We start from the raw sequence: 17,384 nt of genomic DNA, 5'->3' as shown, positions 1-17,384 counted from the left end.
ATACCATATAAAAAAACTAATTTAATCTAAAAACTTAGGCTATTGGGTGAGGTTAGGGTTAGCAAAACGGGCCAATCCGGCTCGACCCGGCCCAACCCACATACAACCCGAAAAAAACAAGCTGGGTTAGGATTAACTCGAAAAAAAAATGAGCCAGAAAATCTAACCTGACCCGAGTCGGGTTAGAGTTGGCTAAAAAATATGACTCGTGGGTTGACTTGAAAAAATAGCTCGCGAGTTGCTTATTTTCAAGCTATTTAAATGAACCTGTAGTATTAATGCACTGGCTATGTGGCTTCCATCAGCTCAAACAAAGGGTTACAAAATGAGAAATAAAATTAAAATATTCTAGTTTCGAATTTTCTTCACAACAAATTTGCACCAACACAATAAACAATCAGAACCACTTGCTAACGAATGGGTAAGATATTTGAACCAAACAGAGCCAGCACAGCCTAACAATATAAAAATGAGATGGATGTGAGAAGATTAGGGACATAGGTTTAGAGAAGGAAGAAAGACGATGACTATATATGTGAGTTTTGTCTATTTTTGTATATTATATTTTTTTTTTACAAAAACAAAAAATATACTCAACTCGCGAGCTAGCCCTGTTTGTGAGTTGACTCGTTTTTTTCTAAGCTGGCTCGGGTCGAATTGGCTCGTTTTTGCCATTCCTAAATGAGCCTAACTCCTCTCAGTCCGTAAAACGTGCCTAACTCTTTTTTTTTGTTTCAAAAAGCTGATGGGATCCAGCTTGTTTCTATCAAGAGCAAAAATCGATTATCTTCCTCCACAGAAGAAAAACAATGCTATATATTGTTTCAAAAAGCTGATGGGATCCAGCTTGTTTCTATCAACAGCAAAAATCGATTATCTTCCTCCACAGAAGAAAAACAATGCTATATATATTTCTATCAACAGCAAAAATCGATTATCTTCCTCCACATAAGAAAAACAATGCTATATATATATATATATATATATATGGGTTTTCATTTTATCCTTTGACATAACACAACAAACTTTCATACTCTCACACTTTTTAAAACAAAAAAATAAATAAAAAATTAAGGCACGCAAAACAAATCTCTATAACATTACACAATCAATTTTCCTACAACATAACTCTTATAAAACCTTATATATATATATTAGATGAAACAAAAATTGGGCTTGGACCTCTATGCTTACAAAAAAATTAAAAATTAAAAGAAAATAACATGAAGTATTTCATCATTTCATGTTTAATTTTCTGCATATTTGAACAAAAATAAACGGAGATGATAATATCCTGTGACTGAATAGTAACGTTATCCATATCCAATCATCCACATCCACATCCACATGGTAGCTGTCACAGTTTGTCCTTGTGAGTTTGCATCTCTAACTGTAAAGAATGGCTCTTGTTCTCAACTTCTCATTGTGTTCCACTTCTAAACCTCATCATCATCATCATCATCTCTCAACTTCTAGTCCCTCCTTTTCCACCAGCACCCCAATTCATCTTCCTCTGCAAACTCGCCAAACCTCTCAAAAACTCACATTTTCATTAGGTGGATCCGTGTCTAGCACCACCCTCGTTGCTCTCCTCTCTGCTTCTTTATTCTTTGTTGATCCCGCACTTGCATTCAAGGTAACAAAATAGCTAGTCATTTTCTAGTTTATACATGAGAATTTCAACCCCGGTTGTTCAAGTTAGTTTTTTTCCTGGTTAATGAATAATGGGTATGTTGAATAAAGGGTGGAGGTCCATATGGGCAAGGAGTGACTAGGGGACAAGATCTTTCTGGGAAGGATTTCAGTGGCAAGACTCTGATCAAGCAAGACTTCAAAACGGTGTCATTTTCTTCTTCTTCTTCTTCTTAATTTTAATATTTTAAATTTAAGTTAATTTGATGATGGTGTAATTCAAAATGTGGTGCTTTAGATCAAAGTCTAACAATTTACCTTACATGTTACAGTCCATACTGCGACAAGCCAATTTTAAAGGTGCAAAGTTGTTAGGTGCTAGCTTCTTTGATGCTGATTTAACAGGTTTGGCCATCACCAAATAATTATAATGAATGTAGCATACACATTTGACATACTATTTAGTATTTACCCTTTGCATTCATTCTCTCACCACCTTTGTTAGGTGCTGATCTTTCTGATGCTGATCTTAGAAGTGCAGATTTTTCCCTGGCCAATGTGACAAAGGTAACTCTTTTCCTGTATTATTAATAGGGTGATGTGTGTTCATTATGCTAGTATCTAATGGGAATTTAATTTGGAATCATTTGCTTAAGGCCATTATGAATTTCTTATTCCCTGTTGATATCGCCCTTACTCCACTATGCTACAGTTTATAAATGTAAAATCCTTTCTTTGTTCTGTTGTGTATTGTACTCAACTTCAAATATTTGCATGATGGCAGTGACCAAATACAAGATTTTGGAAATATTGTCATGGATCATTAGCATAATTGTTAGCCAGCTGCTATTAGACAGTATGGTAGATTATATATAGAAATAATCAGATGAGAAAGGAAGTATATTATTTGATGCTTACAAAAAACATTTGGTGTCTCAATCTACTGTTGTAGTTAACGAATTTTTTCTTCTGCCCTTTCACAATTTTGGTTCTGTTGGCTTCTGCAGGCAAATTTAAGCAATGCTAACTTGGAAGGTGCACTTGCAACAGGAAATACATCTTTTAAGGGATCAACTATCACAGGGGCTGGTATGTAGTAGTACCACTTAACTATTACATCCTATGTACTTAAAAAAAAAATATTATATCCTACTATTGGATTTTTAAGGGAAATATAGTTTTAAAGGTTTGTATTTGTCTGATAATAGCATTTAACTCGTTAAAGGTCATATATTGGTATTCAATGGTGATTAATTAACTGATCTATAGTTCCGAAACCTAGTCTCTTGCTTAATTAAAGGCAGATAATTTACATTCAACTCATCTTGGCTTTCAATCAACTTATATTGGAAGACTACATGAAGAAAAGGTTTGGAGAGAAAGAAGAGAATGGGAAGCAAGTTCATTACCAAAATATCCTGAGTTTATCTTTACTGATTAGGAACCTCTATATCTAGGCAAACCCCAGTAAATCTTCATTTTCTTAGAATGAATAATTACCAAATTTTATTAATTCTCATTCCAAAAAAATAAAATAATAATAATAATCAAATCAGGAAGCCCTATTTGAATTACATTTGTGGTTATGTATATACTATGCCAGTAACTCTTATTAAAATGGTTGTTATGATTGTTGAGATTATAATACCTATATGCCTATTCCAAAGGTAATTGCAAATTACTTAGGAATCAATAATTTTCCTTCATATTCTTTTTACCTTCCATCATTATTAAATTTGCTGTAAATTTTGGACATGCTCAACATGCAGTTCAGATGTAAGAGTACAGTTTTGTGTAAAAGTTAGTGCAATCTACCTGCATAAATTTGTTTTCTCTGTATGCTTGGATGTAAACATGAAAATATATGTAATAGTAAGAACGTTAAAGAGAATTTTTATTCATTACTAACACTAACTACAATTTGAAACATGCATCTTAATTTTAGCTTAATATCAAGATATTAGCACCACAAGAGTGAAGATCTACATCTTCATTCAAGAGATTTGATGTTTGGTGTTAGGAAACATATACTATGACTTAACAATGGTTTGCCTATTGTCTTGCTTGGAATCAGATTTCACGGATGTGCCACTAAGAGATGATCAACGTGAATACCTTTGCAAAGTTGCTGATGGGTAAGATTTATATCTATAAATTAAGCTTGTTTTATTGTCTAAATATGATTCATCCTTAATGAAGTTGTTTCTGGTAACAGAGTGAACCCAACAACTGGAAATGCTACGCGTGATACATTGCTGTGCAATTAGTATTCCATTTTCTGAGAAGTTTTTTTTGTTATATTGAATCAGAGGCTAGATAGATATGCTGCATATCGAACTTCAACTTTTGAATTTATTAAATAAACTCCTTAAACATACATGCCTTGTACATTAAAGTCGGGTATACTGTATATCATGCCAAAGATAAATTCTCTTTCCACAGAAAAGGAAATGTTTTGTTCCAAATTAGGGGATGTTTGGTGCATAGTATAGGATAAGGCATGATAATATAAGACTTGATAGTATAAGACCTGATTAAATTTTAATATTATCCGATGTTTGGTATGGTATTGTATAAGATAATATCCTCTAATATTTTAAAAATTAATATATTAAAAAAAAATTATTTTAATATATAAATATTGAAATGATATATTAGTTCTTGAAAATTGTATTTGTAAGTAATATTAATACATCAACCTCTTATCAGGCCTAATTCACCACTCCTATGCCTGATTAAGTTATCATCATTTTGATGTATAAAAGAATCCTGCTGTATAAGCTTATACTATACGATGGTCACACCAAACAACTGAAAATATCATAACGTATAGTATAAGCTTATACTATCAGGCAAGGAAGCACGGACACTTGTAAAAACAGGAAGAGTCGGGTCCGACACGCTCCGACACGGTGTCGGACACGCGGTTGACTTTTTCCGACACGTTGACCATTCCGACACGCGAATTTGACCGTGTCCGACACGGTCAAATGGCATTTTCGTAATTTTTTTTTAATTTTTTTTTTTTTAAAGTTAAAATATATTAATAAAGCTTCCACATGATCATATCAATTTTATCTTTTTGTTTTTTTTTCCCTTAAGTAGATAAGAGATCATCTCAACATCATTGTTGTCAATTCCTATCACGCTCTTGTTGTATCTTCTTCTCTCTGATCTCTCTCTAATATGATTTGATCTCTCTATCTGATATTATATCCCTATCTCATCCCAGTTCTTATTTTTTTTATTAAAGCTTCCATCTTTATAACGTGTTGATGGGTATTATTAATTTAGTTTCGTTTTTTTGTTAAATTATTAAATATTAAATGAAATATACACTATATAAATTAAAAATATTATTTAATATTAAAACGTGTCCCAACGTGTCGAAATCTATAATTTTTTAGGATTGACGTGTCGGAGTGTCGTGTCGTGTCGTGTCGTGTCACGTGTCGCGTGTCGTGTCGGTACTACAAAGCTATCAGGCCTTATACATCACATCAAATAGGCCCTAGGTGTCGTACATCATTCTTTGATTTGTAACCTTTGTGATCTCTTTAATGATTTGTTATCTTTTTTGTGGGAGAAAAAAAATTAAAATATCACTATTTTAATAAATAATTATGAATACATAGTTATTTCGAAACTATTTACGGATCTATTGTTCTCATTCACGTCCAAATTAGACATGACTATTCACGCCCAAATTAGACGTGACTCCCAAGGCATTCACGCATAGTCACGCCTAATTTGGACGTGATTAGTCACGCTTAATTTGGGCGTGAATAGTCACGCCTAATTTGGGTATGACTTGTCTGGTGTTGACACGTGGCACAAAAAAGTCAACTTACGAACTGTAAAACTTTGGAAAGCCATAACTTTTGACTCAGGTATCCAAATCAGATAAAAAAACTTTTGATTCCACAAAACTTTTCGAGATCTACGCAATGACACCTCATTTAACATATGTTATCTCTCATATAAACAATTCAAATTTGCAATAATGATATTATAACAGAGTTTAAACCATAAGCCTCTGAGTTCTGCGTTTGTGATTTAATATAAAAAATAATAAAGATTTGATTTATGATTTAAATTAAAAAATCAATTTTTTTAATTTTTTATATAAAAAATAAATAAAGATTTGGTTTGTGATTTAAATTAAAAAAATTAAAAAATTATTATTAATAAGGAAAACAAAAATAAAGATTTGATTTTTGATTTAAACTCAAACTCCAATTTGAAAGATCTGTATTAATAAAGGAAATAATTAAATAAATATTCTAAGTCTTTAAGAAAGAAAAATTTTATTTTTGAAAACCATTCATAAGCTTCCAACGAATCGAGCCATAAAGACTCAGCCTTTGTTTTGTATCACAAACTTAGAAATGGGTTTATATGGACTAATATATTTTGGTGCCATCTTTATACTACCATTATTGCAAATTTGAACTTTGTTTGTGAGAGATAAAATATATCAAATGAGATATCATTGCGTAGATCTCGAAAAATTATGTGAAATAAAAAAAAGAATTATCTGATTTGGATACCCGAGTCAAAAGTTATGTATGGCCTTATGAAGTTTTACGGTTAAACTATTAACTTTTTTGTGTCACGTGTCAACACTAGACGATTCACGCCTAATTTAGGCGTGAATAGTCACGCCTAATTTGGGAGTGAATGAGTGTAATAGATCCGTAAATAGGTTCGAAACAATAACTTATTCGTAATTATTTATTAAAAATGCAATATTTTAATTTTTTTTTTGCCTCTTTTTTGTTGGCTAATCACCTAATATGTTTTATAATTGTTCGTTTTATATTTATTAAAATGTAAAATTTAACACATCATTTTTATAACTCCCCCGTTAAATCCAAATTTGTGAGGATTGGAGTGAAGAAAATTCTTATACTCAACTTTACCCTAACAAATTGTATAGATTAAAAAAAATAGATAATTTAAATACAGGCTTAGCCTTTTAAGACCAAAGCTCGGCTTGACTCGGCTCAGCCCGTTAACACCCCTAGTCACAGGATATCATCTCTGTTTATTTTTGTTCAAATATGCAGAAAATTAAACATGAAATACTTCATGTTATTTTTTTATTTTTTTGTAATCAGATAGGTCCAAGCCCAATTTTAGTTTATATAAAATCATTGATATAATCTCACCAGTAGCTCAAGAGGGTGTATTGGATTAGGATTTTAAAAGACTTTTTTGAGATAAAAAATCCTACAAATTTTAAATGACATTTTAGAATTGGAAAGACTTTATAGACTTTCTTAAAAGATTTTTTTTACAATCAAAATTTCATAGGATTGGATTTTAAAGGATTTTAACGGATTTTAATAGAATTTATAAGATTTGAAAATACAATATGGATTTATAAGATTTTGAAAAAACATATGAATTTTTAACAAACATTCAAAATTAAAGAGTCAATACAAAAGGGAAAGGCAACCTATTTTTGTTTACGACATTTTACAATCATATCTTAACCGTTGATTTCTGTCAATCAACAGTTATCATTTATTGCAAATTAAATATTAATTAATAAGTTTGATTTGTGAAAATAATAACTATTGATTGACAGAAATCAATGGTTAAGATATGGATGTAAAAGGTTGTAGACAAAAATAGATTGTAAGTATAATCTTCCCCATAAAAAAAAACAAAGAAATACAATGAAATTAATAAAAAAAAGTAAAATCAAATATAATTTTCTCAATCATTAAAACATAATGGGGAAGGATATATTTACCACAAAAAAGTTTACAACCTTTATAACTAACTTAATCACCATTGATTTTCGTCATTCTAACAGTTATAATTTATTGGAAATTATTATGTCGTATTTATTAATTCTCAATAAATTATAACCGTTAGATTGAAGGAAATCAATGGTGATTAGGTTAGTTGTAAAGGTGATAAAATTTTTTGGTGGTAAGTATATCTTGCCCCAAACATTAATATAATTTTTAACAAACATTCAAAATTACTAAACAACAGCTTTTCACATATCTAATGAGTTGAAAATCATCTTCTTCATTTGGTATCAAAGTTATGCATATATGATTATAAGACCCAATTTTTTTTAATTATAAAAATAATTCTAAATTTGCATATAGAACTTAAAGTTCATGATAAAATTTCGTTTGGAATTTTTTGCAATCGATCTTGAAAACCTTGGGATTTTTGAAATTTTCTAACCATATATCATATAAAATTTTGAATCTGAAATTTTGGGTTTAATTACATGAAAGTTTAGAAAATTTCTCAAATTTTTTTCAATCGACACATTGAAACCTTAATTTGCTTTGGGGCTTTTGAGAAACAATCTTTTAGTTATCTATTGACACGAAAATTGTTTGAAATCGTGTCCTATAGTGAAGGAATTTTGTTCATGAATGTATATTGTTACGAAATATAGGGTTCGTATTATGAAAGATTCAATCTTTCTTTAAATTGATATTGTTTCATTGATGTAAAACGAAATTAATACGAAAGATCCCTTGTTATTTTTTAACTGTTTTATGTTATTTTTAATACAAAAAGCGCATTTTTGTGCCAAGAAAAACCGCGACCCATAGCTTGAAAAATCACTTTTTAAACTTTCAAAATTTCTCAAAAATGGCTCAAAAATATGTTATTTTTGAGATAGATTATATTAAAATCTCGTTGGTTTGTTGTTTCTGGATTATTTTGTGATAAAAATCGCTCAAAATATGTTTTTTTTTTAGTTTTGACGAAGCTCCCGTGGCGGAACCCAATTTCAAGCAGTCAACCTACCAATGGAAGAAGAAAACACTGCAATAGAAGAATCTCAAGAAATCCTAGGAGTTGGGGTGAGATTGTGAGAGATACATCTTATTCATATTTTTCACTAAAAAGTCTCACGAAATTCACACAATAAAAAATTCATTAAAATCGTCGGATTTTTGAATACCATGAGATTGTGATTCAATTGTTTAAAATCCTGATTGAATACCAACATATTTTTTTGTCTAAAAACAATCCATTAAAATCTCAATCCAATACACCCCTAACTTCTTGATCATATACCAGATTCAAAATATCCATCCTCTAATATATGTAGTCTTTTTAGTTCAGCCATATTGTATTTAGATTTCACAGTTAACATTATAGAGAATTTTCGAGCTATATATTATTCACATAAAAAGAAATTTTACAGCATTCTCACAGAGAATATTTGGCACGTCACAGTATGTGAAATTTATGTAAAATATTTACTTTCGTAAAAATACATTTTTTTTTTGATGACTTTCTTTTTCCTTAATAAAAACCACAATTAGATTTTAGAATACAAAAGTACATTAGTTTCTACACCTAATTATTTTTTTTACCTAAAAATTTGAGAAGACAGAGTACAATAATATATAAAGTTACTGTTACAAACTATGTATTACTAGAAATAAAAATTTTTTAATGTTAAAATTTCATATGATTATAAATTTTATATCTATTTTTTTTTAATAATAATTAAACCTAGTCTATTTAATACATAAGGTTATTTTTTTCATGTTACGTGAGAAAATAAACCCTTCCTATACATATCATAAAAAGATATGTCACTTTTTTTCTTTTTTCTTTTTAAATAGATGAATATCATATTTATTGTATTTATGATATAAGATTAGGATTTTCTTAAAAGATTTATTTTTCCCTTAATACATATGAGAGAGATACGAGATTCGAAAGTATCCACTTCCGAGTTACTATGATTATGATGTATGAAGCGTGCATTGATACATAGGCAAAATGTCAAAATAGAGAGAAAGTTGAGATTGGTATAGTAATTTGTGGTTTCTAAAAGGGTACACAAACAAATTCAAATCCAAATAACAGAAACAAAAAAGAAAGAAAGAAATAGAGAAGAGCTTCTGGGTCGGAAGGAAGTGGCACAACACATCACAACCCATGATTTTCAATTCCACACTCCAACCAATGTAACCCCATCAGCTCTGATTTATGCCCTAAACTCACTATCTCGGTAAGTTTTCGTTTTTATTCTTCTTTTGTTCCCCCCATCTCTGATTCAATCTCAATTCTCAATTTTTTCATTTTTTTTTTGGAGGGGTGTCATCGTGGGAATTTAAACTTTCACAGTTTTTTGGAACCCCTTTTTAGAATTTTACTTTAATTTCCAATGGGTCATGTCCAATGGATTTGATCATTTTGATTATGCCAACAGGATTGTAAGGAAATGGGTTCAATCTGAAGGGTGAGATTTAATGGTAGATCTAAGGTTTATATGTATGTATGTATGAAATTTGTTTTTGAAATTTGAAAGTTATGGGTTTAAAGTTGGATTGTTGTTCCATCTGGATTGATTTCCATCCTGAAGTAGTTTAATTTTTTTGTTTTGATTTTCTATCTTTCTTATATGGATGTCCAACTTCTGTGCCTCTAATGTGATCCGTCTATGTCCCGGTGTGGTTTATTCGGAAAAATGTATTTTAAGTTTCAGCTCAGAAATGAAATTTTCAACTTTGTTTTAGAGGAACCAAAACCTACATTCATTAAACTCTAACCTACACGATTCAATGAGTTACAGATTCAATTTTTTTTTTAAATTTTAAACTATGAAAACCATAGTAACGGAATTGCTGGATTTTATTTAGTGGTGGAGACTTAAAAATTAGTATTGGTTATAATTTTAAATTTGAGATATATTGTTATTCTCTGCTATTGATCTGTTGTATAACCCAAATATTTTGTATCTACAAAGTTCAAGGCATGAATGATGCACCTGGGTGATTGACTTGGATTTGGCTTTTCTATAATTTATTCCATTGTTTAGGATTTTTCAATAATTATTAATTATTTCCTTTTTTGTTATTTTTAGATTATGTTTGAGTGTGCGTTGATTGTGCGTTATCTCTTTTGATTGCGCATGATTATAGTTATTTATTTTTTTGTTATTTTATTTTGTCTATTTAAGGTTTGGAGAACCCTATTATTATTTGGTTGTTTTTGGTTAAATAAAATTCAGAAAAGAGAAAAGTGTTTTCTCGCAATTCTTGTTTCGTTCTTTCTTTCTGTTAAGCCAATTGGTTACTGGTTCGGCATTAATGAAGACGTTGTTTAGTTATTCTATGCTTTGGGATTCCGTATGAGTCAATTTCCTTTTCATATGTGGTTAGAGTTCTTTACTTGATATTTCTGTGATTGGATAATTTTTAAATTATTTTATACAGCCTTGTTACTATGAAGTAAGGCCTCTTTCTGAATGTCTCTGTACTTATATATTCACTGGGCACATGCTTCCTTGATGAATTTCTTTAGATTCTAGAGTTCTAGTACATCCTCAGGCTGTGTTTCATATGTTTGTAATTTGCAACTGTTTTGAATTTGGTCTTTTTGTGTTACCCATGCTTCATTGGGGTCATTGACATCTGGAAATCCTTATCACTATATTAATTTTCTCTCTTTTTACACTGCTATTCGTAGGACTTTTGTTCATCTCAACATTCTTTTGGTAAATGTCGAGCTGATCCCTTAGTCAAAATGGGACATCTAAAGATGCAAATGCAAACTGGTCTCCATGCAATAGAGGGTCAATCTGAGCAATTCAATGCTGGATATCCTAACAAAACTACTATAGCATGCATGATCAATGCAGAAATTGGTGCTGTTTTGGCAGTCATGCGAAGAAATGTTAGATGGGGAGTTCATTATATGTCAGATGATGACCAATCTGAGCACTTTCTTGTTCAGTCTTTGAAAGCATTAAGGAGGCAAATTTTCTCATGGCAGGATCAATGGCATGCCATCAACCCTGCCTTGTATCTCCAGCCTTTTCTGGATGTGATTCAATCAGATGAAACTGGTACACCAATTACTGGTGTTGCTTTGTCATCTGTTTATAAGATCTTAACTCTTGATGTGATTGATCAAAACACTGTCAACATTTTGGATACCATGCACTTGGTGGTTGACGCTGTCACAAGTTGCAGGTTTGAAGTGACTGATCCTGGATCAGAAGAAGTGGTATTAATGAAGATTTTACAAGTTCTTCTAGCATGTGTGAAAAGTAAAGCATCAGTAATTCTGAGTAACGAACACATTTGCACCATAGTGAATACTTGTTTCCGTATAGTTCATCAAGCAGGAACCAAAGGTGAGTTGTTGCAGCGGATAGCACGGTACACAATGCATGAACTTGTTAGGTGTATATTCTCTCACCTTCAGAATATTGAGAACACGGAGCATGCACTGATGAATGGGAGTGCAAATATAAAACAAGAGGTATAAGATTTGCGTCATCTTTGTCCTTTATGGTTGCATTTTTCACTTTTTTCATGTGATTATTTTGTCAGTTGTTATTTACACTAGAATTTTTGTTTTGCTATTGTTTGTTATTCTCAAACTCAGCTTACAACATGTGAAATTGTTGAGCAGGAAATGCTCCTTAACTTATTTTTCTCTACTTACATTACAGTTTATTATTTGTATGAAATTTTCAATTTCCATCAATTTGTTATTCCCTACAAATTGTATGCTGCTAATCCTGGAGTGTTAAATACCATATAATGTTTGACCAGATGATTATATACTTGCCTTCTAAGTCTGATGTACAGCTTAAAGTGAAATAATGAACTTAGACCTCTCTTCTTACTTCCCCTTCAGATGCTGGACAGCAAAAATAAGAAAGGAGGGCTAGGGACATGACCTAGAAATCTTCTTGGTAGATTATCTGGAACTTACCAGGAAACAAGGGAAAACCCTTATAATAATATTTATCAGTAAAAATAAAGTTTGTACCAACTCCCTGCTGTCTTGCACCACCTTCATGCACCTCCAAACAAAGAGAGAATAAAAAGCAAAGAATTTTTGTAGGATGCATGTGTTGTTACTAGTTAGGGGTAGAGAGTTGTCTCCACCAATTATTACAATTTTTACTAATACTGATATTTGTACAGTCAAATATATAAATTCTCAAAGTTAATAATTTAATTGTTCTACTGAAATAAACAATTTTGCTGGTGCAAAACTGAATTTTGAGAGTCAGTACATGCAGAAATTTGTAATCAATTAGAATATATATTTTGCAGACCGGTGGGCTAAGTAATGAGCATGCTTCAGCAAGCAGACAATTGGAAAATGGGAGCCTGAGTTCTGCAAATGATAGTCGACCATTATCCACAGGCATTGCTTCCAGTACTGGAGCTGATGTATCAGCAATTGTAGCTATCAGTGGCCAGGAGACTGATCTACATGAATTGCAGCTCATGACTGAACCATATGGGGTTCTCTGTATGGTGGAAATATTTCACTTCTTGTGTTCTTTGTTGAATGTTGTTGAGCATATGGGAATGAATCCTAGATCAAACACAATGGCATTTGATGAAGACGTGCCTCTTTTTGCCTTAACTTTGATTAATTCAGCCATAGAGATGGGAGGGCCTTCCTTTCGCTGTCACCCAAGATTGCTGAGTTTAATTCAAGATGAATTATTCCGTAATCTTATGCAATTCGGTTTGTCATTGAGTCCTCTTGTACTTTCAATGGTGTGTAGCATTGTTCTCAATTTGTATCACCATCTTCGTATTGAACTCAAATTACAGCTAGAAGCATTTTTTTCTTGTGTAATTTTGAGGCTTGCACAAAGCAAATATGGGGCTTCATATCAGCAACAGGAGGTTGTGATGGAGGCACTTGTTGATTTTTGCAGGCAAAAAACATTCATGATGGAGATGTATGCTAACTTTGACTGTGACATAACTTCCAGTAATGTTTTTGAAGACATTGTTAATTTGCTGTCCAAAAGTGCATTTCCGGTGAACAGTCCATTATCTTCCATGCATATTCTTGCTTTGGATGGTCTTATTGCTGTAATGCAGGGAATGGCTGAAAGGATAGGCAATGGACCTGTAAGCTCAGAACATTCTCCTGTGAATTTTGAAGAGTATACTCCATTCTGGCTGGAAAAGTGCGAAAATTTTGGTGACCCAAATGATTGGGTTCCTTTTGTCTGCCGAAGAAAGGTCTTCAAGAGAAGATTGATGATTGGAGCTGATCACTTCAATCGTGATGTTAAGAAGGGTCTTGAATTTCTCCAAGGAACTCATCTTTTGCCTGACAAACTTGATCCTCAAAGTGTTGCCTGCTTTTTCAGATACACTGCTGGGTTGGATAAGAATCTCATTGGTGATTTCCTTGGAAATCATGATGAATTCTGTGTTCAGGTTCTTCATGAATTTGCTAGAACATTTGATTTCCAAGATATGACCTTAGACACAGCCCTGCGCCTATTTTTGGAGGCTTTTAGGCTGCCTGGTGAATCACAGAAGATACAAAGGGTGGTTGAAGCTTTCTCTGAGAGGTATTATGAGCAGTCACCACATATCCTGGCTAACAAGGATGCTGCTCTTGTGTTATCGTACTCAATTATATTGCTTAATACAGATCAGCACAATGTCCAGGTCAAAAAGAAGATGACAGAAGAGGATTTTATCAGGAATAATAGGCGTATAAATGGTGGCAATGATCTACCTCGAGAATTCCTGTCAGAGATTTACCATTCCATTTGTAAGAATGAAATCCGCACAACCCCTGAACCAGGCTTTGGATCTCCTGAAATGACCCCAAGTCGGTGGATTTCTCTGATGCACAAGTCAAAGGAATCTGCTCCATTCATTTTGTCTGATTCCAAAGCATACCTGGATTATGATATGTTTGTTATAGCGTCAGGCCCAACAATTGCTGCCATTTCTGTGGTGCTTGATAATGCTGAAAATGAAGAGGTTTACCAAACATGTTTAGATGGATTCTTAGCTGTTGCAAAAATTTCGGCTTACTATCATCTTGAAAATGTACTGGATGATTTGGTTGTGTGTCTCTGTAAGTTCATTACCATTTTGGATCCGTTATCACATGAGGAATCTGTCCTAGCCTTTGGAGATGACACAAAAGCAAGAATGGCAACGGAGACAGTTTTCACAATTGCAAATAGGTATGGTGATTACATCCGCACAGGGTGGAGGAATATTCTTGATTGCATCTTAAGATTGCACAAGTTAGGCCTTCTTCCTTCTCGTTTGGCCAGGGATGCAGCTAATGAGTCAGAGCTTTCTACAGAAACTGAACATGAGAAGCCTAATTCAAATTCTTTATCATCAACTCGTGTTCAATCTGTTAGTACTCCAAAGAGATCATCAGGATTAATGAGCAGATTTAGTCAACTGCTATCTCTTGGCACTGAAGAACCAAGATCAGTACCAACTGAAGAACAACTGGCTGCTCATCAGCAAGCTTTACAAACAATTCATAAGTGCCACATTGACAGCATATTCACTGAGAGTAAATTTCTGCAAGCTGAATCTCTATTACAGCTTGCAAGAGCACTCATTAATGCTGGAGCGCAACCTCAGAAAGGGAACAGAATTTCTGAGTATGAAGATACTTCAGTTTTCTGCCTGGAGTTACTGGTAGCAATCACTCTGAATAACAGGGATAGAATTGAACTTCTTTGGAAGGGTGTTTATGAGCACATATCCAATATTGTTCAGTCAACTGTGATGCCTTGTGCACTGGTAGAAAAGGCTGTTTTTGGACTTCTAAGGATTTGCCATCGCTTACTTCCCTACAAAGAGAACATTACTGATGAACTTTTGAGGTCCCTGCAACTTGTCTTGAAGCTTGATGCACGGGTTGCAGATGCATACTATGAGCAGATTACACAGGAAGTCAGTAGCCTTGTGAAAGCAAATGCTTCTCATATTAGATCTCAGTTAGGATGGCGGACAATTACATCACTGCTTTCCATCACTGCTAGACACCTGGAAGCATATGAGGCTGGATTTGATACGCTGTTGTTCATTATGTCTGATGGAGCTCACTTGCTTCCTGCTAATTATATTCTCTGTATAGATGCTGCAAGGCATTTTGCTGAGTCTCGTGTAGGTCCGGTAGATCGGTCTTTAGTTGCACTAGATCTTATGGCAGGTTCTATAAATTGTTTAGAAAAGTGGATTAGTGATGCTAAGCAAGCAGAAAAAGAAGAGGAAGTGGAAAAGATGTTGCAGGATATTGGGGAGATGTGGTTGAGGTTAGGGCTGGGACTAAGGAAAGTATGTTTGGACCAGAGAGAGGAGGTCAGAAATCATGCGTTGTTATCTTTGCAAAAGTGCTTGACAGGAGCCGTGGGGACTCATCTCTCACGTGATTTGTGGTTGCAGTGTTTTGATCAAGTGATCTTCAGCTTGCTGGATGACCTACTTGAAATTGCTCAGGCATTCTCTCAAAAGGACTACCGGAACATAGAAGGAACACTGATTCTTGCCTTGAAGCTCTTGTCAAAAGTTTTCCTCCATTTAATCCAAGATCTATCCCAATTGGAAGCCTTCTGCAAACTATGGGTGGGTGTGCTAAACCAAGCGGAAAAGTGTATGAAGGTGAAAGTTAGGGGAAGGAGAAGTGAGAAGCTTCAAGAGCTTGTGCCTGAGCTTCTGAAGAACACTTTGCTTGTTATGAAATCAGGGGGCATACTAGTGCAGAGCAGTGGCTTAGGTGAAAACAATTTGTGGGAACTGACATGGCTACATATGAAGAATATTGCTCCGTCGTTGCAGTCTGAGTTGTTCCCTGAGCAAGATTCAGAGCAGTTGCGGTTGCACCGCAAACAGATTGAAACAGTAGAAAATTTGGGGCATGAAGAAAGCATTCCTGTTCCTTCAAATGAAACAGTGAGCCAAGATGGTGCTGGTATTGGTTAAGGTTAATTCTACCTGCAGTGCCTAGGCTACCTGAATTGGCTTTTCTATTTGTACCTATGAACTCACCCATAATCTCAGTCCACCCTTGATAGATTTTCTTTTTTTTCTATCTTGAGATTGTGAGGGTCCTCAATGCAGATTCTGCAGAACATGACATATCTTTATTGTCATATTTTGCCCCGGGGACTCTTGTTACTATACTAGTGAGATTTTTGATTGGAGATATGTTATACATAGCTTGAGTGCTTCCATTCCCTACTTGTTGGGTGCTTATACTATATAGGTTCTCTCTTCCCATTATGCAGTTTGTTAACTGCAAATTGTCCTAAGCATTAGTATTGGCTTCTGAAAAATTCCTAGCTTGTTATGAAGATGAGGGGTATTCTGGCGCAGAGGAGTGTGGTGATAGTTTATGGGGACTAACATCTACATGTCAATTTATAATAATTTTTTTTAAACATAAACATAGATACTATAAAAATTTCTTTATTAAATTATTATTATTATTATATATGTATATGTGCATGTGTACGTGCGTGTGCGTGGTTGTGTATATAAACTTTTAATTTACTTTAAATTAAATCAAAATTTAATTTTATATTAAAAAATTAATACAATTTTATTTAATTAGTTATTTTTTATTTATGGAAATATACTTAAAATATTAATAGTTTGGATAGTAATTTTAGTTATTGTACACCTTAAACGTATAAAAGAAATAAAGTAATTATAATTTTTAATTTAATAAGTGTAATATATTATTTTTTTCAAAACTTGTAAGGCTTGATTGACCGAGTTAAGTCTTGTAATTTTTTAAAATAAATCAGATTAAGCCATCAGAATTGGTAGGGGTTTGGGTAGTTTTGTATTAAGTTGTGTGTTTAATTCTCAACAATGTATTCAAAAAAAGGGGTAGAATTTTATTACACCGGTATAAGAATAATAAATTTTACACTCAATTTTAATCGTTAATTTTTGTAAATCTAATGGTTGTAATTTGTTGGGGATTAATAA

General features: G+C 33.0%; 2 protein-coding genes across 2 annotated transcripts; both read left to right on the top strand.

The window, feature by feature from the left end:
- The first annotated feature begins 1,285 nt into the window (after window positions 1-1,285).
- Window positions 1,286-4,194, top strand: LOC133311847 (thylakoid lumenal 15 kDa protein 1, chloroplastic). Its single transcript, XM_061512968.1, has 7 exons — window positions 1,286-1,636; window positions 1,744-1,839; window positions 1,965-2,037; window positions 2,138-2,199; window positions 2,640-2,721; window positions 3,707-3,767; window positions 3,848-4,194. Exons 1-7 carry the CDS (start codon window positions 1,400-1,402, stop codon window positions 3,897-3,899), a joined length of 663 nt encoding a protein of 220 aa, XP_061368952.1. The 5' UTR covers window positions 1,286-1,399; the 3' UTR covers window positions 3,900-4,194.
- Window positions 4,195-9,586: 5,392 nt separating this feature from the next.
- On the top strand, window positions 9,587-16,753 carry LOC133311842 (ARF guanine-nucleotide exchange factor GNOM-like). The gene is made up of 3 exons (XM_061512953.1): window positions 9,587-9,643; window positions 11,104-11,901; window positions 12,708-16,753. Exons 2-3 carry the CDS (start codon window positions 11,161-11,163, stop codon window positions 16,368-16,370), a joined length of 4,404 nt encoding a protein of 1,467 aa, XP_061368937.1. The 5' UTR covers window positions 9,587-9,643; window positions 11,104-11,160; the 3' UTR covers window positions 16,371-16,753.
- The last annotated feature ends 631 nt before the right edge of the window (window positions 16,754-17,384 follow it).

The sequence above is a fragment of the Gastrolobium bilobum genome, unplaced genomic scaffold (genome assembly GCF_033153095.1).
Source record: "Gastrolobium bilobum isolate Gb01-03AN ecotype WA unplaced genomic scaffold, APGP_CSIRO_Gbil_v1 utg739, whole genome shotgun sequence".
Taxonomy (NCBI): Eukaryota; Viridiplantae; Streptophyta; class Magnoliopsida; order Fabales; family Fabaceae; genus Gastrolobium; species Gastrolobium bilobum.
This window is presented reverse-complemented; position numbering and strand designations above follow the sequence as displayed.